The sequence below is a fragment of the Carya illinoinensis genome, chromosome 9 (genome assembly GCF_018687715.1).
Source record: "Carya illinoinensis cultivar Pawnee chromosome 9, C.illinoinensisPawnee_v1, whole genome shotgun sequence".
In the NCBI taxonomy this organism is placed as follows: Eukaryota; Viridiplantae; Streptophyta; class Magnoliopsida; order Fagales; family Juglandaceae; genus Carya; species Carya illinoinensis.
In genome coordinates this window covers 1,810,520-1,832,486 of record NC_056760.1, presented here as the reverse complement: position 1 = coordinate 1,832,486, position 21,967 = coordinate 1,810,520, and the positions used below count along the sequence as shown (strand labels likewise).

Genomic DNA, 21,967 nt, shown 5'->3' with positions numbered 1-21,967 from the left:
CTGGATCATGGCATGGAAGCAGATGACTGTTACGTCAGGGTGGCCCCGCGCCCTTTTGATTTGTTTGCCAATCTAGTAACGTGGGGTGTTCCTAGCTGCTAAATATTATTCACTTATAGCATTTTTCTTTTCTTTCTCCACATTCATGAAGAAACATGTTCTGCCGAATCCTGTAATTTTTACTGTCATATATGATGATACATCCTCATTCCTCGATCAGTTCACTAAATTGTCACATAAAATATTACAAACTTATTATTCAATTCAAATTCCTGAGGTGAAAAGAGAACACACATGGTAATGAGGAGAGAGAGACAGAGAGAGCATATCAAATTACACTGAAAAGAATGATTGAATATTATTCATCACGCAAAAACCTTAAGTACTCTCGTACTCACATTTCCCCCCTACTCTCCAAACCCTTTTTCCCTCTCGCTGTCATATCTGTGTTGCTACATCAAATATGGTTCTCACAGTTTCAACATCAAACCCATAATTATCAGGCCTCTCCAATAAAAACTCCTCTCTCTCTCTCTCTCTCTCTCAAATGTCCATAGACGACTTGTCTTCTGACCTTCCAGAAACACTCTGGTGGACTCAACTTCGGCAGCAGCAACACGGCATGGAGCCAATCCCTAATCAACCTTCATCTTCTTCAAACACCGACCCTTCTTGGACCCCCCGACTCTACCAGCAACACCGGGCCTGGCTTATGTCGACGACAACCCCAACCACCCCCATCGGCTTCCACCTTAAACGCAACGACAACGATGAAGAACTCGACGACCAAATCCCGGAAAACCCCTCACACCAAGAAGCAATCCTAGAACAAGAAGAAGAACAACAACCAGCTCATGAAACCGAGAAAGAACCCATGTTTGAAAAGCCATTGACCCCTAGCGACGTCGGCAAGCTCAACCGGCTCGTCATCCCAAAACAACACGCCGAGAAGTACTTCCCTCTCAGAGGCGAATCCGGCTTGTTGCTGAGCTTCGAGGACGAGTCCGGCAAGTGCTGGCGCTTCCGGTACTCGTATTGGAATAGTAGCCAGAGTTATGTGCTAACCAAAGGGTGGAGCCGCTACGTGAAGGAGAAACGCCTCGACGCCGGAGACGTCGTTTTGTTCGAGCGCCACCTGACTGACGGCGAGCGTTTGTTTATTGGGTGGAGGCGGCGTGGGGCGGAGGCCCAAGTTAGCAGTGGAGGCCATGGGATGGCGGCACAGCACAGTAATAGCATCAGAAGTGGGCCGGGGTGGACCAGATCGGTGTTGTTTTCTGCACACCCTTATCCTACGCATCATCATCATAATCCCCTCCCATATCCACCTGACTGTTTTCATTCAGGTGCCATTTCTTTCACATTCTCTTCTAACCCTATCTCTTTCTAACTTCAACAAACAACCCAGAAAGATGGGCAAAAAACAAACCTTGATTATTCTTGAAAAAAAAATATTAGTCTTCTATATTTAGTTGTTGGGCATTATACGAGCACATAAAAGTGTGTGACGGACACCTTCCAATTACTTAGGAAGAATGTCTGCCTGTAACTAGTACAATTGGAGTATATTACTTATAATTAATTCCTATGAAGCGGCACCGTGTTGGATTATACGCGTAGGAATCATTCACAGATGCATTTTATCAAAATTTTCTCGTGAAAAATATACATAATGCGCGATTCTGTTAAAAAAGCTCGAGAATTCATTAATGAAGAGTTACTGATCATCGAGAAACCGAGTCCTTACTACATGCACGTGTGGCTAATATTTACAGGGTCGACGCCTAATCAGAGGCGCCAAACGACAGTACCGGTGGGAAGCTCGAGGATACTGAGGCTTTTCGGGGTGAACTTGGAGTGCCAGCCTGAAGAATCCGAGCCATCTACACCTGACAGCTCTCCTTTGTCGAACCAGGGTCCAACCTTCCAACATTCTTATAATGACGGCCTGCATCAACCTGCTTATTCTAGTTCCGATCCTCGTCATGACAGTCCCATGGTACGCCGATCGATATATATACACTTTGTTTTTAATATTATATCATGAATTAGCTGTCTTAAATATATGTAATTATTTTGTGGTTATTCTCGCTACAAGTTTCTTTTAGTTATGGTTTCACCAATTTAATTATTATCTTAAGTAAATTTTTATATATGGAGCTATGATCGACTTTAATATTTTTCTACTAGGATTTTGTTAATGTTTCCAGTAATCAGACAGGTTAATGCAATGTGCGAATATTAATGAGACGAGACTGAGGTCTCATGATAGTGTATAACTAACAAAAAACAATGATCATCTTGGTCCAAAATTCGTCTAGTGTTTAATACGTCTGTTAATGTTTAGCACATCTGAATTTCGAATTATATGTCCAACTCTGCATGAAGTTAATTATTTCGTTCAATTATTATTGAAACTTTTTGAGAAGCATGCATTATTAGACGGCTGGGTTATATAAAAGTAAAAGGTCTGATCTTTTCTTCCCAACAATGTTGTTTTGAAGCTTAATATAAAATTTATTTTGGTATTAACGTGGATATATACATGTATGTATATAGATGCATCATGTGATATGAATTAAGGATCGGAGCATGAAATTAATGCAACTTGGTATGATTGATTACTGGGGCTAATGCTGACTAATGTGGAATAAAACATATTTAACCACTGCGTATTTGATTTGTTGTGGGCCAAAACCAGAATATATTACCAAATCGAACTTGAATAGTAGAGGCTAGTTTGGTAGTTTTTGCTTTCGGCTGGTTCCAATTTGGAAAGTTAGAAGCGATTTCAAGTTTCAACAAACATAGCAATGATAATTATTAAGCCACAGCTGACCTAATAATTGATGGCCAACTAGATGGGTCATGATCATAACTTGGCATGCAAAACTAAAACTTGCTGAATGATGGAAGAACTAAAACTTGCTGAATGATGGAAGATTTTGCATATTTTCTTTGTCAATGAATTAAGTGTAATAATTAGTAGCTTGTGTGTGGGATTGTAACAGGATATCACTTTCTCCCGGGATGCCAACCAGATGAGAAATCACCGAGGATAAAGATCTGTGGATGTGACGCTATGAAGTTGGTCTGGTTTTTATTTTAATCTACTTGAAGGGTCCCAAAAAATATATGGAGAAAAAAATATCTAAAAAAATTGGAAAAAAATCCCAGATTTTCAGGCCAATTAATACTATTACTATTCGAGGCAAAGGAGAAAGGGAGGGGAACCAAAGGAAGGTGGGAGTCGTGGGAAAAAGAGACTGCAGAATGCCAGATAGGGTAGAAGGGATGGGGGGTAATTGGGACCCACGGAAAAAAGCTGGGTTTTGGTGACGTCGCCCATTGCCAAATGGGAAATTTGGATCGTTGAAAATCAGGAAATGAGGAATCTATTTGCCACTGTTGAGATTCTGCCTGAAGATTTTTCCGAAGGGCTCATCATAATAATGGAAGGGTATGGTGCTGGTAATGGTTGTGTGCTGGTGGGGTGGGTGGATGGACGGACTTGAATAGATTGGTGACAGCCCAGTAGTACTAGGCCACTCCTCTGTCTCTGTATCTGTCTTTAATTATGTCTATCTCCAAATGTAGCCAAGCTGTCTTTGGTGCTCTCCTGGAATCTGCATAGTAGTGAGAAGCTGAGGAGGAGAGCATATTTTTTTCGTTCACGAAAATTTTTGTTGCAACTTGCAAAGTCAGAAGGCTAAATTTTTCCAAAACACCATGTGGGCATGACGTTGATGGGGGGATGGTATATTTCATTGTCTTCTGCGTTCAAATATGTGGATGGAAAGGGCTGAGATCGAAATGAAAAGGATAAGGTTTTTAATGCATGTGGCCAAGGGGGAAAAAAGATCATGTAAAGGATGAAGTTACCTGCTCAATTGGCGTGGTTCCCGAGGAAATTGCATTGCACTTTTCTTATAGTTTCACTGTCCAAAATTTCAAAGAAATAAGCAAGGGAAAGTAACTAACAGAAAACGAGGTAAATGAGAGAGAGAGAGAGAGGTATTGTAGTAATTTAAGTGCAGGCCCCAATGGGACTGTCTTCTTGCTAACAGGGGCAAACAGAATGTTCTGGCAATCATGGCTTTAAATCGCCAGCAGCCAAAGCTGGCTTTGTTTTCAATAACTAAATTTGATTTACTCAACACGATGAAACAAACTTCTGTGCTTTGTGCTTCTATCCCTTGGAGACAAATGAGGAATCTGGTGAGAAACTGTGTCAAAATGGAGATATGAAACAACCCAGCAAAGAACACTGATGTAATTGGATTTTACATTACTGGTATGAAATAAATTTACATTCCAGACGTGCAAATGAAGAGGCCTAATAGTTGGAAAAATGGGTCTCCATCAACTTTGTTACTTGGTCATAAAGGACGCAAGAATTTCTACTTGTAAGTACTAATATATCTCATGCCGAGGAAAAAACAATACCCATATATCTATCTGATAACCGTCAAGAAATTTGTTCATACATCTCAATATACTGCTTGTGCTTATTGGCTTTGTGGGTGGATGGCCAATCTAATATTGAACACATCTTATATTGATCAATGGTATAGTGATCAGCTGATTACACAGGTTTTTCACCAGTTAAAAGTACCAATAAACAACTTGGCTACTATTTATGCGCTGAATATTAGGCTTAGTTTCAGTGCATGCCATTGTTATTTATCTTCAAGCACGTTAGGCAAAATTAAGCAACAAAGTGCAAAATACCTGTTCAGATAACGACTGTATGTGTCGTGATTATGGGGGCCCATAAGATTTTGGTCAGGGAGATACCAATTGACCTCTGCCGCGATGGTGTCCAATGTTCAGTGGCTCTATTGCTCTGCAAGTGGGAGGGTCCGCAGGTGTGTGTTGTGATCATTGAGCCAGATGCAGTATCGAACAAAGGAATGAAGGGATTTTTTTTCTTCTTTTTATATGGTAATGAAGGGGCTGTTCCTGTATAATGGGGCTGTCCTGCCAGACTAAATTGAATCTTACATGACTCAGTACAGTACGAATATGGAAACACCAAGTGAGTATTTCTTCATTCCACTTAGCTTTTCCTCTTCTCATGCTGTATTGCTTTTGGGCTCTTGGGTCAATCTCGCATTCACCTCCCTTAGTACATACGGTTGGAAGAAAAAGGGCATCCTTTTTAGAACTGAATATCCTGAGGAATAAAAACAGGTAATGATGTTGATATGAGCATAGACACCACCAATGATCGCAAGAAAGCACAAAACCATGCAAAAGAATCTCGCATTTCTTTGACCCAACTTTTTATTTTTTTTGTTGCCGAGAAATCTTTTAGATATCTGCCTCTTTCAGGAACAATGAATGCTTCTAACAGGAGGGAAATATTTTGTAAACAAAATGAATCTTGATAACTGCTGCCCATGGCCCCATTACTGATTTGCAAAAGGTAGTTTATTGGTCATGATTATGAATTTCCATATCACGTTCCAGAGAAGACTTAAAGCAAGAGGCATGTTCATGAAAAGACTCGAAGCAAAACCCAGTCATGCGGCAGGAAGGAACTAAGATGTGGCAACACCACCAACCACATCACTTAAGAGAGAAGCCCACAAAACAGTCCCTCAGTGATGTAACTCTTCCCTGACACAGAAAGAGCAATTGCTACCTCAAAATAAATCTCTCAGGATAAATGATGGTTAAGAAAGTGCTACCTTGCCGCTCAGAGCAAGCGAGCTTATTAGCCGAAACAGAAGGGAATTTCTCATTGTTTCGTTCAATGATTCCATTTCATGTGATGTCATTTTCAATACTCTTATCTCCACGATGTAGTGTACTTAAAAAGTATTACCCTCGCATCTCATGGCCCGATTTGTTTGTCACATGTATTCTTTCTGAAGTCAAAAATGGTGTCCCACTGCATCTTCTTCGATCTTAAACAGAGGTTCATTGAGAATTTGGTCCATTAATTGTGAAGGATCCATTGGAAGACTGAAAAGAATCTCCACATGGGAGGAGCAGCAATAGAAAAAAGAATGTTAATAAACTATACGTGCTGATGCAAGATATCTCACTCACTACCCCTCCTTACCACCTTAAGCTTGAGCTGGTGGAATTATCAGACAGTATTGGCTTCCACTTCATAGAATCATTAAGCCATGTAGTTCCATCTTAAATATCTGTTCCGTTCATCATGGTTGTACAAGCAAGATTATGCCAACTATTCCATTGGCTGGAAAAACAAACAGACAATATCCTTATGAGTATGAGGCATAAACAGACCACAAAACCAACTTCCTTCGGAATCAGCACTACCTAGGGATGAGTATTTCTAAAGAAATTGGCTATACAGAATAATTTCCGGCGTATTTATAATTCTCAAATTTTGCTTTACACAAAGACAAAACCTTTGAGTATAATGGATTATGCTGGTAGTGTGACGCCCCAGTCTCCGGAGAGTTAGCTCCTGTAAATTAAAATCATCTCTTATATCACAATTATAAAAAAAAAAAAAAAAAAAAAAAAAACTCCATAGACTCCATAAAATATTAATCTAGTTGTTCAAACCAAATATATATATTCCACAAGGACATAAGAGAAAGACCTCAACATATCGAATTAAAACTCCCCATAAAGACAAAAATATCAATGTCTCAAAATACCCAAAGTAACATAAAATAACAAATCTATTGATTATGACTCTCCAATAACTTCTTGTACCCTTTAGCACTTATTCCTCTACGATCATCAAATCTTGCTAATACATCTTACTCTTAACTTGTAGCAGAATCATCTACATTATCTAAAAATATTGTGGAGATAAAGGGGTGAGTTATCAACAACTCAATAAGCAGAGAATATATACTAGTATATAAATATAAGCATTTACAGAGTTCATAATGCAGAACAAAACATTTTTAGCTTTAGAATTTAGAATCATAACATGCTATCAGAAATATCATAGTGAATGTTCGGAAATATTATAATTCAAAAGTATCATTTGACATAGCATAACTGAGCATCATCATCGTTGTATCAGAACAGATGCTATGTTTAACCCCCTTGGTAGGGTTGTGCATTTGTGGATAACTAAACAGAATGTAAATCACTCTATCATCAAAATGGTATGCATTCATTTAAAGACTACTACTATCACTCGTGGCAGGGTCGTATACTATTATTATCATCAGTGGCATGGTCGTATACTACTACTATTACCTGTGGCAGGGCATTAATAGAACATAATAAAAACAGAATTAAAAAGTTATACTAAAGGTTTTTCAGATTGCACATTATATCAAAACAAAGTACTGAAAAGATTAAAATCATTTCAAATATTCAAAAAACAGATTCATAATATTTTAACATCACATGCACAAATTTTCAAATTTTATATCCGCTCTTTGTGCACAGTTTATAAATAGAATGTTAAAAATTTACTCATGTCTACATCAGTTATGATAAAAATACTTTTTCTCTTTCATACACATTTTATGAGTAATGCAAAACAAATAATTGAGATTGTTTCAAATTTTTTTTCATAACAAAACATGTATATCAACTTTAGTTAACTTCTTTTATGTAAAGTCTAGTATAAGAACCCTGTTTATTTGGACTTTTTAACTTTTTTAAATTTTTACACAACAATGCCGAACAAGTATCAATCATAACCTATAAAATAAATGCATAACTTGTTTAAATCTCCATTTAAACACGTATTTTGATATTTAAATTTAAAATACTAAAATAACCTATTTCTCTTAAAAATATCTTTAATCATCGTAATCTTAAAATATCATACTTTCCAAATTCATTGATATATCCACTTAACTTTCACTTAACATGATTCCAACTCAATCACTAGTCTTTTTAAAACATTACGCCCAACCTAACACACAATATTATAGTAGTGTTTTGTAACAATAAAAAACAGACCCAACATCCGACCAAGATCCACGTGAATCAAATAACCCCCATCTGTCATGACTTACCAATAAAAAAGGTAGAGATATATGTAATTAAATTAAAAAGACTAATCCTTCATTGGAAGCTACACGTGGTCATAAGGGCATTTATGTCCAAATATATAATATGTGGGTAGAGATCAAAAGCTAGGAACTACAAGCTTCAAATGAACTACCAATAAGGGACCATGCGATAACTTACCAAGAGCAAAACAAAAACTGTGCGAAGGGACGGTGCAACGGCAGACCTAGTGGCTGTGTCTCACGGCTGGAATACGGTAAACGGGCGACAAGTGGCTAGGCCGCTTGCCAAGAAGTCACTTAACGGAAGAAACTGTTTTTGTTGTATAAAAACAGAGCTTGCCGTGTGGGTTGGAAACGTGGAGGAAGACTTGGCTGTGGTGGTGCACTGGTGGCTCACCGTACCTGTGGGTAGAAGAAAGGAAGTGATGATGGTGACCTCGCCGTGGCTGAGCGTGGGTTTTTTGGTGGTTCAGGTTGGCTGTTGGCGTTGGTCCGTGTTGCTTGCACCGGCTTCAACAACAACCACTTGACGTTGCAGTTCCGTGGGGTAAAGAGCAAAGGTGCTTTGGTGTAGCAACTCTGCAGGACGTGACGGAGGCTCTCGGGAGGTGGTTCAAGTGGTTGGCTGTGCACGTGGTGGGGCTGACGTTCCTTGTAGTTACTCTAGACTAGCGATCGACTTCCGTCGTGCAAAAGCTTTTGAGCTCGAAACCGTTATGCACAATGCATGGATCTCTCTCTCTCTCTCTCTCTCTCTCTCTCTCTCTCTCTCTCTATATATATATATATATATATGAGTGTGTGTGAGCAGTAGCAGCTTGCAGTTTGGGTTGGCGTGGAGGAGGAAGTGCGACATGGGGCTTCACTGGCTACAACCACTTCCAGTATAGGAGAGAAGACCATGATTCATGGTTGTTGAGACTTTAACGTGGAGATGGCAGGAGGTTTTGTGCTGGCTCAGGCAGTAGGGAAAATAAAACCATTATGCGTGAAGTGAAGTGAACGTGTATGTATATATATATATATATACAGAGTATTGGAAACCCTAATGAAAGAGAAGGAAGGAATCAACGTGGATGGAGGTATGGCACGGGTTTAAAGCAGTGCTCTTGGGCTTAGCTCGTGGGCTTCGGGTCCGTTTTAGGATATTTGAGCCCATGTCTTGGGTAGAGTATGAAGTTAACAAATGAGTTGGGTATTTAATAAAATACAAATGGCCCTGACTCAAACGCTAAAATATCCTAACTCTTCATGTAAATTTTTCGGGCCAAAAAAATAGAACTCACTCGATCCATTAAGTGATTTTGACCTAATTACCTAGCCTAATAAAAATTCATATTCCGTCAAAATAAATTTTAGACCCAAAGCCTATTTCGAAATCTGTCATAAAAAAACAAGTGAGCTTCCCACACATATTAACTTTTTGAAAAAAAAATTATAGAACACAACTTGGCCAAGACTCGATCGGTACCAAGCCTGGGTGTTATAAGTAATTTCCTACGATCTGAGCTGTAGAAAACCATTAAAGTTGCATGAACACTCCATTTACCAGAGACGGCAAAACACATATTGTGGCTCTAACACAAAAGTCAGGGTGAGTTGTTTTTTTTTTTTTTTTTTTACAAGAGCTAGTCAGAATTCCATTCAAGAAACTAACTATTTTAAAGAACAGTTAGTACAAAAGATGCGTTCAAAAACATCGTATCACTGAGGGGAAATATATATATATATATATACATCAAACAAAAGAAGAAAGGCTTCTTGCTTTATGCTAGTCACAAAAGAGCTAAAAATAACTTCTGTACTTTGTATAAGTACAAATATATATATGGTTAATTAGTTTACAATTTTCTTAAAGTTTTGTTTCGGATTTTTGTAACCCTCAACCATTCTTTTTGTAAAATGTATTTCTCTACCAAAAACGATCGATCGAGGACAATCTATAAAATTTAAGATATTAATAAAATAAAGTAATTTATTTATTTTTAGTTCTTTCAATAAGAAATTAAATAAATAAAGAAATCGCAGAAATTTATAGCACGAAAATGTTTATAAATGACTAATATTCTCTAAAATATCGTTGGCCGGGTTCTAGCATGACGAAAAATACTTGTGGACTTTAATTTTTGTGTTCACTGCAGTAGAACCTTGATTTTATCAATAGCATTATTCTATTAAACTGCCCAACAGCAGAACCCTAGATCCGCCACTAAACGCCCACATTTCTCATCGACAACTCCAACATCCTCCAGGGTATGGGTCCGGCTACTATGCCCCCCATTCCAGCCGTCATCCATTTTTTTTTTTTTTCATTTTTTACATTTTTTAATCATTAAATAAAAAAACTAGATTATATCGGGGCGGGCACCACCGTCTTACCATCCAATCCGTGTACATTTTTCGCCCTCTTCCTCCATAAATTAGCGCTTCGGGCCAGGCCCGTCGATTTGCATGCTGAGATTGAGAGATCCTTGACTATCGTAGTTACGGTGAGTCGTTTTGTCCAATAACACCAAAATGTAACAGTTAAATGGGCCGCTGTTAAATAGCCGCAAATTGCTGTGACACTGAGATAACAGCCAACACCACCTTGAAAATTATTGATAATTAATACGAAAATAATTAATTTAACAATAAATTTAATTATTGATAATTAATGTGACGTTAAGGGGATAAGATAACTGGCGTCACATTAATTAGATTTAAAAGATAAGAATTACAATTTCAAAATTTATTATGGTGATAAAAGATTGATACTAGTGAATATCTATTATACTTATTTTGAAATATCGGTGATTTTGCCCTGAATATAGGGGTGAGAGAGATTTTAAACCATCATTTTTTAAGAAAAATATTTTAATTACAAAGGAATTACATAAAAAAAATTTTATAAATTAATAATATTTGTTAAATTAAAAAATTATTTTTATTATAAAATAAATCTAATAAATTATATAAAATCAGGTAAGATTTACAATGTTAGATTGCTTTTTTTGTTGGAATGTTGTTATGTTTGACCAATCGGCTCATCTCAACTATTGTTTTATAGAATGATTTTGACTTTGTCCAAACTAGCTAATACTATTAGGATATTCTATTTCTTTAAAGAATTTGTCAGGTACGATAGGCACGTACTTGAGAACAAATTAAACATGCAGTCCACCTTTTAGCGGCAAAATCTGTGCGGGTTTCACGTAAACAACAACAACAACAAAAGTTAATTAGGAGTCTCTTTTTAATAAAAGTCGTTACAATATAATTCCAAGACAAAACCATCACGTCCTGATCAGGATCGAACCTCTTTTAATTTCACTTCATTATTGACCTCATGCATACAACTGCCTAAACTCTCTCTCTCTCTCTCTCTCTCTCTCTATAATGACCTCTTCAACTCCTTCATTCCTTTTCTTATGGATCTTCAACCCTCTCGGGAATTAACCATAGCACAAAAGCTCCAGCTTCTCCTATTCCCCATCCTAACCAAAAGAGAACTTAAATGTGCACTTCCTTTTCTCTTTCTTCTAATCTCTTCCGTTGTTGTTTTTAGTTTTGTAATCCCTCTAAATTCTCAGTCCATTCTTCGTATTGGTTTTTTTTCGCAAATCCTACCAAACAAAAAGCCATCGCTAGAAGCTTGCGATTATTCTAATGGCAGATGGGTTCGGGATGAAAGCTACCGGCTTCGATCATACACTGAGAACTGCCCGTTTCTTGATCCCGGCTTCCGGTGCAGTCAAAATGGCCGGAAAGACGAAGATTACCGCAATTGGAGGTGGCAACCAGAGGGCTGTGATCTTCCAAGGTAATGGTTTGACAGTACAATGGAGTTTCTCTACATCTGTTCATGCATGCCAGGCATGGAATTAATGGATATTAATCCTTGATTTGATAATATTGGAAATCTTTGCTGGCTGAATCCCTGAAAATGTGGGAACGATAACTTCAGAACCATATAATTAGTGGGGTTTTACCCTTCTCTTTCATAAAATAGTTAAGATCATTTTGTTTTGTGAATGGTGTCATGTTAACTGCTTTATAACCTCGTCACATCGTGTAGTTGATCTTTTTAAAACTAGGTACTGTAACTTGCTGGAAAAAAATTCCATCTTTTATAGTGCCCTTCAATTGCAAAAGGATGCACATTCATGGATCCCATCTGCCTAATCACATATCAACTACTTGATCATACACCATCCACGAATCCACCTAAATTGGCAAGAAAATCTCCTTCCTTCCTTATCGGCCTTTGTAATTGCGAAAGACACGATATTATTGTTTGGTTGAGTTCTTTGAGAAATAGGTTTGTTTTTTAGCTTTCTTAAAGGACAAAACCAAAATTACAAAAAAAGAAAAAGATTTAATTTAATTTATTTTGTTTTGGAAAATAGGATGTTTTCATTTAGTTTGCTTCTTCTTCGAACGGTTTGGAAAATAGGAAATTCTCTATTAGTTTGCTTTTTCTTCCTAAAATTTAAGGAAATTTTCATTAGTAATTTCTAAAACAAAAAGAACATTTTTTTTTTTTTCCAAATCATAGATTTAATGCAAGCGAGCTCTTGGAACGAAGCAGAAATGGGCGTATAGTGTTTGCCGGAGATTCTATTGGAAGAAACCAGTGGGAGTCTTTGCTGTGCATGCTTGCAGAAGCAGTCTCCAACAAATCCAGAATATATGAAGTAAATGGAAATCCCGTAACAAAACACAAGGGCTTCCTCTCCATGCGGTTCCATGATTACAACCTCACAGTTGAATACTACAGGGCACCTTTTCTTGTTGTCATAGGCCGCCCACCTCGGAACTCATCGGACCAAGTCCGGACCACCGTCCGGGTTGACGAGTTGCACTGGTACTCCAAACAGTGGTCAGGAGCAGATGTTCTAGTTTTTAATGCTGGACATTGGTGGAACGAAGACAAAACTGTAAAGATGTACGTACGTAAGAGCCTCCATATAATCTAATACATATATATTGATATTCAAAACCTAATTTCTCTTCAGTTTTTGCCATCCTTTGTTATATGTAACTAAATGCTGTACGTAGTAAATCAGAGACTAGTGCAGCTAATAAATGGATCTGGCCTACACTTACTATTGCGTTTTCAGGGGCTGCTATTTTCAGGAAGGAGGCAAAGTTAACATGACAATGGAGGTGATGGAAGCATTCTGGAGGTCTCTACAAACATGGAAATCTTGGGCATTACAAAATTTAGATCCTGAAAGGAGTTATACATTCTTTCGTAGCTATTCCCCTGTGCATTTCAGGCAAGTCCCGTAAAAGTAACAACGAATAATTTTATTTATGTGTGGTTTAAGTAACAATATTCACCAGTACTGCTACTTTCACACAGCCCCAAGGCGCTGCCCTTGATTACACAGTGCTTGATCACGAGCCCTGAGTACTTGAACCTGTCTCTTGTGTATAATTTTTGCAGGAATGGTACATGGGATGGCGGGGGTTTATGCGATAACAACACAGAACCAGAAACAAACCGCAAAATGCTGGAAGCTGAACCATTGAATAATGTATTTATTTCCAATGTAATCAAACAGATGAACAATGGAAAGAGCAAGATGATCCAGTACTTAAACATCACCTATCTAACAGAATTTAGGAAAGATGGTCACCCCTCGAAGAATCGTGAGCCAGGGACTCCAGCTCTAGCTCCACAAGACTGCAGCCATTGGTGCCTACCTGGAGTGCCAGACACATGGAATGAACTCCTCTATGCTCATCTCTTGTCAAAAGGATTCAGAACCAAATGATCATCAGGTTAACCTTCCAAAGAAATGAAAAATTCATGTGACCACTCACAATTGATAACATCGGCTGGCTGTACCAAATGTGCATCGGCTTCTAGTCCGGCAAGTTCCTAATGTGGATGATTTTATCTGCCAAAACGCATATCAATGATATTCAGTCGACTAGTTAAGACAATGGTTATTCTTCTTTTCCAAAACTATACATCGAAGTACATGAACTTTGAGCCGCGCTATCACAAATTACCGGCCTTGGTGTGCTTCTTCAAAAGCCACAACAAAATTAAATCGGACCCATTTCACGAAATTGATGGAAGAGAAATAATATTTAGTCTTGGGTGCATGTGTAAGCCTAACGTATTCATTTTGAAAAAAAGTTAGTAAATCTATGACTCATTTTAAAAAAATTATTTTTTAATCATAGATCTGATTTTTTTTTTTTTTTTAAAAAAAAAAAACGTGGGCACGATTTGTACGTACATTCGATATTGTATCTAGTATCACTCTCGCTGAACTTTGAACCGGCATTTGGTTAACAAAGGGCAACGAGGTAGCCTTTTGCAGCTTTTTCAAAAGCTTAAGCACTCCTAAGAAGCTGCGAAAAGGCCTGTGAAACCGGGTTGATGCCTACATTTAAACAGTTCATAGCATTTCCTCGTACGTTTCATGTACAAGCCAGAAGGTGATTCATTCTTCTCAAATGTTAATTCTCGAGGTATATATCAAAGTTGCAAATGGAACGTCGACCCTGGATACTGTTGCGTACTCCGGCCGTCTAAAAATCACACAAGACGATATTTAAGTGGTTCAGTAAATTGATTATGTCTACTGGAGCCTCTTTTATAGAATTTGTACGAGATTTATAAAAACTCTACAAATTTCTATCTCTCTCTCACGTATACTCTTCTCTCTCTGTTTTCCCCTCTCTCACTCTAATTTCCCACTCCATTTTTATGACTGAGCTCTCTCCTATTTATAGGAGAGAGCAACCTATAATTTATTTCGGTGCAGCAATTTGTTGCAGAAATCACATGGGTTTTGGTGGTTACAATTGGTGCCTAACAAAACAAAATACCAAACAGTGCATGTCCAGTAACTGTGCATCCTTTGCATTCATACTTGGATTGATTAAACAGATACCATACTAAAATGTCAATGTGAGAGGGGAAGCATTACCAATAAAACAGTGCTTATATAAGATCCCACAGATTACAGTACCAAGGGAGTCAATGGGTCAATAGGATTGGAAGACTGCATGCTTTCCAATCCAAGTTTGTATACGTTATATATTGATTCAACCCTTTTTCTTTTAATTAAGAAGAAAAAGGAATTACCATCACACTTCATCCAAAATGTATTCCCCCGAGCCCAAATCAGCCTCTCACTCAACTTATTGAATTAAGCCACCTAAATTCATAAATTAGACAGCACAGTTACTTATCATCCCAGCAAAATGAGTACTGTTAATGACTAATCACGCTCTGATCACGGTGAGCCGGTACCGTGTCCCCAACGAAAGATTTGGAAAAGCTCGATCACGCTGTCTATTTGGAAGGTCTCTGATGTTGATGGGGTCAAATATTATTCATGATATCAAATATAAAAGGGTACTCGGTCATACTCTCTCTCTCTCTCTCTCTCTCTCTCTCTCTCTCTCTCTCTCTCTCTCTCTCTCTCTCTCTCTCTCTCTCTCTCTCTCTTACCTTATAATAAATGGCTATTTAATTATAAATAATAATTATTATTAATTTTCCATTAAGTCCTTATTTACTATAAGATCCTTGATGTCATGTAACTCTCTTATAAAATTTAATGAATAGTCATGTTTTATCAAAAGGTCTTTAAGATCCTTGACTATTTGACGTGTAGCTCTCTTGATGAATTTAATGAACGATCACGTTTTACCAAAAAGCTCTTAATAGCCCCGCAACGCATATGAATTAACGTTTTTTTTTTATGTCATTTTTGTTCGGACAATGTACTCATTTTCCTTTCTGTTTGTTTCAATTTTTTTAAATAAAAAAGATTAAAATGATTGTACTCTTTAGAACAAAAACACTTTAGAGTATTTTTATTGTAAAATTCAACTTTAATTAAATTTAACTAATAAAATATTTAAAACACTCAATATATAATATTAATTATTAATTTAATTCGAATAAATTAATATTAATATTATTAATTTGATTAAAATATAATTATTATTAATATTTTAATTAGTAGAACTTTAAATGTAATAAAAATTAAAAAAATTATTAAATTAATAATATTTTATTATTATTATATAGAGAATAAATAGATAATCTAATATTGATGCAGACCAATACTCATACTATGCTGAAGTTTAGATTTTTTTTCTTAATTTTTTGTTTTTCTTTAACATTGTATTTTCTCTTCGAAGCTACTAACTTTTTAACTTTTTTTTTTATTTAAATCATTATGTCAAATATACTTCAAGAGTAACGCACCCGAGGTCGTCCCTAGTGTGTATATATATATCCATGTTGCTTAATTTAGAACTCAAAAGGGCTGAGATCAAGACCTTGGATGCGCTCATTGAAAGCAACAAGTTGTATGTTATTTTTTCTTCCTTCCAAATTAATATTAATTGAAGTTAGTTGTAGTTGATGATCTGTAGAAGATTGACATCACATTTTATTTATTTATAGCTAGGGCCGTACAATTTTGCGCTGTATTCACGCACAAACATCTATGGGCCATATATACAATTTTCAATTTTGCATTGTACGTAATCACACACGAACCCACCTAACAGCCGACACTTTAGTCACAATATTTTTTCCTAAAAAACAAGAAAAAAGCTAAAGAGCGAGAAAGAAGTCAAAATAATAGCCGCTTTGTGATAATTCTACGCAAGAAAAATATCCACTAGGTTGATTAATTGATTAATTTGATGAATAAGTGGTCATGAATTTGAAGGATCCCCTATACGTACGCATACTTAATTTTATGGTCAGTCTCGGCCTCTTATCTTTCCGGCCACCTTTTTATTTTTTACTTGCAGAAATTAAAAATAAAATAAAATAAAACGACCCAACAAATTGAACCGATCGTCAATTAGAATGGTCCTTGGCAAATTGATGGGTGCAAGAACTCGACGATGAACTGGAAAACGGGAATGCTAGCTAGAGTCATTTTCTACAGGACCACAGCCTAGCTTTGTGAAAGCAACAAGATTAATATATATAATATATTTCCACAAAAAAAAAAATCTTTTTAAAAAAAAAAAATCAATAGCTTAGCGAAAGTAGGTGAGAAAGAATTGACTTTGGGGCATGTTAACGAAGAAATGAAGGATGGGACATTATAAATAGGCCAATTCTAATCGTTGTGTTATTTTATTTTATTTTATTTTATCTATGGATATATATATATAGGTAATGCAATAGATATACTTTGTCACTTATAAATTTAGGAAGCTATATAAATATATATATATATATATGAGCGAAGGCTTAAAATTTAGCATTAATTCATGCGGTACTGATGAAGTACCATGCACACCTAAGCAGCATCTGCAAGCTGCCATGGAATCGAGAGTCTGAACATTTGACCCATAATGGAAGCATGCACAGTAGTACTACAGCTACTTGATAGTGAGATTTTTTCAAGATTAATATAAGGTATATATATTATATTCTAAATTTTCACGATTCATCCACTAATATGATATCATGAGAGAGAGAGAGAGAGAGAGAGAGAGAGAGAGAGAGAGAGAGAGAGAGAGAGAGAGAATATATATAAAGATTATGTTTAATTATTGATTGAGAGTCTTCTGATCAATATTTCTCAAATGGTTTAGTTGTCGAGATCGATCTTTGACTGGAAAAACAGATCTTAGCATGACGGCCTCCGGTGTGTATCGTCGGGCTGGCTTTTCGTTCTTGTTTGTGATTACATTTTTCAGCCTAAGTATCCAGCATTAATTTTATGTTTATGTGTCATCGAGTACGTACGTAGCTATGTAGATCTAGTCAGCTTCCCCAATAGGATTGGCGACAAAAACAATGAATCCGACTTCAATATATGATCATTTCATTAGTTGGACCTTTTTTCGACTTTAAATAAATATGTAAAATAAGAACTAATCTACCAATATTTATATATATATATATATATATATATATATATATATTATTAGTTTAAAATGGAGGCGTTATACATGATCGATGCTTTTGGTTTTTTTTTTTCCGTGAAAAAAGGTAAATGCACGAACGTTAAATAACTTGTATTATTAGGATTTCACATATGATCTCGACAATTAAGGATCTAATACTCTGGCTAATGAAAGATACATGAGATGATCTTGACATACCCATAATCACCGAGTGAGCAATATTATTATATTATGCAAGACATGACCGAGCTAAAACTAATATTCATTTGTTCATTTGCCCATAACCTATTATATGCACTCCACGTTCGATTCATGCACTTTTGTTTCGCATCAACAATATTTTCTATTTTTAATTACCAACATACCATTTAATTTAGTATTTATCAACCATTAAAATTAAAACATTTTCGGCAACTTATAAAAAATACTCTTTTAATTTGCAAATATGTGGAGCCTCATGCCAATTAAACAGTACATCATCATCATTTAGGTAAGAAAAATTCTGAACACAAGTCCACACATCACACACCATAGTTTTTTTATTTTTTTCTTTTACCAAATATTTGGTATATGAATAATGAGTAGAAGAATTTAATTAGTTTAAGAAGAATAAAGTCAAAAATAATTTTAAAAAATAAAAATAAAAATAAAAAAAAATGTGTGGTGTGCACATGTGTGTAGATTTATGTACAGCAAAGCTCCATTAAAATTATTAAATGCCCTATAATCATGTTCTCATCCGATACAAGATTAATTTTGCATGATCCATCCTAATTAATTAGCACCAAGCAACTAATTAATTGCAGCTGAGAATTCTACTACATGCAACCAGATTCTGGCCTGCGCGCAAGCACTAGCACTGAGATCAGACTTTCGGCCTTCAAGCAAAGATAATGGTTATCCCTTGCTTAGGTCAGTATTTCAACTACTCATCCTAATTCTTAAGAAAGTGGAAAACACATCTGCGTCACCGAACAATATAATATATATATATATATATATATAAATAATGGGTCGTGGTCGCTATCCAATGACTCCGCCACAATCTTATGGTACTCCACCACTCTCAAGTGGATCGATCGTTCAACTATCTTTTTTGGATGTGAATTCATCTGGTCAATTAAATTCCTCTTTCATTGTAGAAACTTGAAGGCTTCGGTGAAAACGTACGTTACATGCAACCATTTTGACACAGACTCTACTTTTCGAAGAATATTGGGACATGCATGCATATGCATATATGCAGCCTTACCTCGCTTCAAAGCCCAAATTCATCAAGTACTTGGTATATTAGTTTAGAGAAATGATTCCTCAAATAGATAAGGCACGCACAAGGTTTGGTAAAAACGTGGACTCTAGCTTAAAAAATATATAAAAAATTACTTTTTATTAGTGAAACCTTCTTTTTTTATAAAAGCGGCTTATATCTTAAGTTTGCATTTAGCATTACTCATTAATATATAGCTTAGTTTATAGGAAATACTTTGACCGTGAAAAAGATTTTATAAAAATAAATTATAATTATATTGTAAAATAAATCTAACGTATCATATAAAATCATATTAATTTGTAGATTTAATTTTATAGAATGATAGCAATTTTCTAATTTATAATATAAAATCACATTTTTTTTTTATTGCAAACACATAATATGCACTATATATACATGATATGTTACTATATTATATATTTGTGTTATATATTTGTCACCTAGTCTCGTTTTTGGAAGTACTACTTCATAATATATATATTCGACTCTGACCCATCGGTCGATCAAGTAATCGATCGATTGTTTAATTGCTAAAGAATTGCATGCGACCCGTACGTGTTATAGATCAAAGAAAATGACTGGTTACCCTGAAAATAACACCCAGAAAATACGTTTTAGAAGACAAATTACCCTGAAATGAACTTGTAAAAATTGATCCATCGGGTAGCTAGACTGACAATTATGACATCTGCCCCCCCCCCCCTCTCTCTCTCTCTCTCTCTACACACACACACACATACATGTCTTGATCATTTAATATCATGATCTTATATATGATGTAAAGCTTGAACCTAGAATTGGCTCTTTCTCCTAATTAAATATATATATTAGCGCGTACTTGTTTCATCAAAGATTATTTATTTATTACCCAATCCCAATCGGAAAGGAATATATTAATAGAAAGCCTCAACTCAAGTACTCTACATGATATCATTCCTAAGAAGATATGCATGGAATCATATATATATAACTCATTATATTATAAGATTGTAGTATTAACCAATCTTAATCTTCATGTTAAATAAATGGTAACAGTATACATTATTGCAGACAATTATTAAATATATGAAGTTTAAAACATTATATATATATATATATATATATATTAACGAACTAGAAGGAAAGCCAGATGCAATAAAACTGGATTTAAAAATAAAAATAAAAAAAAGTCAAACCGTGTTAACAATGACCAGCTGCAGTAGTCAACTAACTTAATTAGGACAAGTAGTGAAGGGTGATTATTGCAAAATTGAGGGGGCATTCACGTCTAAACAAAATAAACCAAACCAAAATAGCAGTACTCTAGTCTCTCGCACCGACGTTCCTTCCTATATAAAGCCTTGACGCGTGATAAACCTCTCCCTCACCAAACTGTGTAAAGCAAACCAAAGCTACGTGATTACATACAATATGGCTCCCTCCTCCAATACTACTCCAACGCCACCCACCCTCTCCTCCACCAGAGTCACCGTAGATGAAGGCGGCGCCACCACAATCTCCTCCATCCATCCTGATATTATTCAAACTCATCTATTGACCCGCCTAGACGGGCCCACCTTAGCCTCCGTCGCCTGTACATCCTCCCAGCTCTACACCCTCTGCACTCAGGATATGCTCTGGACAAACATATGCCACTCCACGTGGCCCTCAACCAACACGCCACGTCTCCTCCACCTCATCTCCACGTTCGGCAACGGGTCCCGCTCCTTCTTCACCGACTCCTTTCCGCTTCTCACCAATTCCGATCCCACCCCCACAGCCGACTCCCCGCTTAACCCCGACAGTCCGCCCGAGCTGATCTCTGCCGTTGATCTTTACTACAAAGGAAAGCTCGTTTTCTGCAAGGTCATCGAGACCGAGACCGTGTCCGGCTGGTTCCGGTGCTCGCCGTTTCGGCTCGACCTTCTGGACCCAAAAGACATGGTCTCAACGCCAATACGGTTCCCGGACTGCGAGGACGCCTGCCTAGAGCTCGAGAAGGACCTTGCGCTGAGCTGGATTATGATTGAACCGACTGGACGGCGGGCGGTGAACCTCTCGAGCCACAAGGCAGTGTCTGTTCAGCGGCACTGGCTGAGCGGAGACATACAAGTACGTTTCGCGACGATCCTGACTGGTGAAAGAGGATCCTCGTCGGAGTTCGTACAGTACGGGATTGTGGTAACGTGCGGCGAGTCCGAGGGAGGGGAGGTGCAGTTGAGGGAGGTAAGCTTGCAGGTGGAAAACATGGATGGGAAGCATTTGAACGGGAAGGACAGTTTGGCCATACTTGGGAGGGTGTTGGAGGGCAAAAAGGGAGGGAAGAGAAGGAGGGCAGAGGAGGAGGGAAGGAAAAGGTACCAAGATTATTTGGAGAGAAAGAGGGTGAGAAAAGCGAGAAAGCTGAGAACGGAAGGGACATTAGACACGTTGTGTATGGCATTTGGTGTCTTGGTATTTTCCAGTTTTTGGATGTTCATCTTGTGCAGATAAGATCACGTTTTAATTTATATATATTTTTTTAATTTCTTTCACTCTTGGTTTCATTTCTTCTGTGCAATTACATGAATTATACAAGCAAGGAATTATTGTAAATACGATACTCTGGTCTCTATATTTTTCTCAACTAGTATTAATCATCTTAATTATCTTGTATCTATGCAGGAATTTCAATTAGATTAAAGTAGCACACTATGGCAAAAGTGTTTAAATTGGTAACGGTTTTAAATTACTTTCTTCATACGTAATAATGCAGGAATTTGGGAACCATGTAGTTTAAAAGACAAAGGGATAAAATAAGGATGTGGTGCCAAACAAAGAGCAAGTATGCTATTTTGTCAACAACCATTAGGTGCTT

The 21,967-nt window shown here is 36.8% G+C and overlaps 3 protein-coding genes across 3 annotated transcripts; all 3 read left to right on the top strand.

The window, feature by feature from the left end:
* The first annotated feature begins 247 nt into the window (after positions 1-247).
* Positions 248-4,192, top strand: LOC122275358 (B3 domain-containing protein At2g36080-like). The gene is made up of 3 exons (XM_043084370.1): positions 248-1,346; positions 1,776-1,999; positions 3,012-4,192. Exons 1-3 carry the CDS (start codon positions 548-550, stop codon positions 3,060-3,062), a joined length of 1,074 nt encoding a protein of 357 aa, XP_042940304.1. The 5' UTR covers positions 248-547; the 3' UTR covers positions 3,063-4,192.
* Positions 4,193-11,317: 7,125 nt separating this feature from the next.
* LOC122277453 (protein trichome birefringence-like 9) lies at positions 11,318-13,901 on the top strand. Its single transcript, XM_043087430.1, has 4 exons — positions 11,318-11,769; positions 12,505-12,894; positions 13,070-13,228; positions 13,399-13,901. Exons 1-4 carry the CDS (start codon positions 11,378-11,380, stop codon positions 13,727-13,729), a joined length of 1,272 nt encoding a protein of 423 aa, XP_042943364.1. The 5' UTR covers positions 11,318-11,377; the 3' UTR covers positions 13,730-13,901.
* Positions 13,902-20,428: 6,527 nt separating this feature from the next.
* Positions 20,429-21,644, top strand: LOC122275519 (probable F-box protein At2g36090). Its single transcript, XM_043084619.1, has one exon. The coding sequence runs from the start codon at positions 20,542-20,544 to the stop codon at positions 21,601-21,603; it is 1,062 nt and encodes a 353-aa protein (XP_042940553.1). The 5' UTR covers positions 20,429-20,541; the 3' UTR covers positions 21,604-21,644.
* The last annotated feature ends 323 nt before the right edge of the window (positions 21,645-21,967 follow it).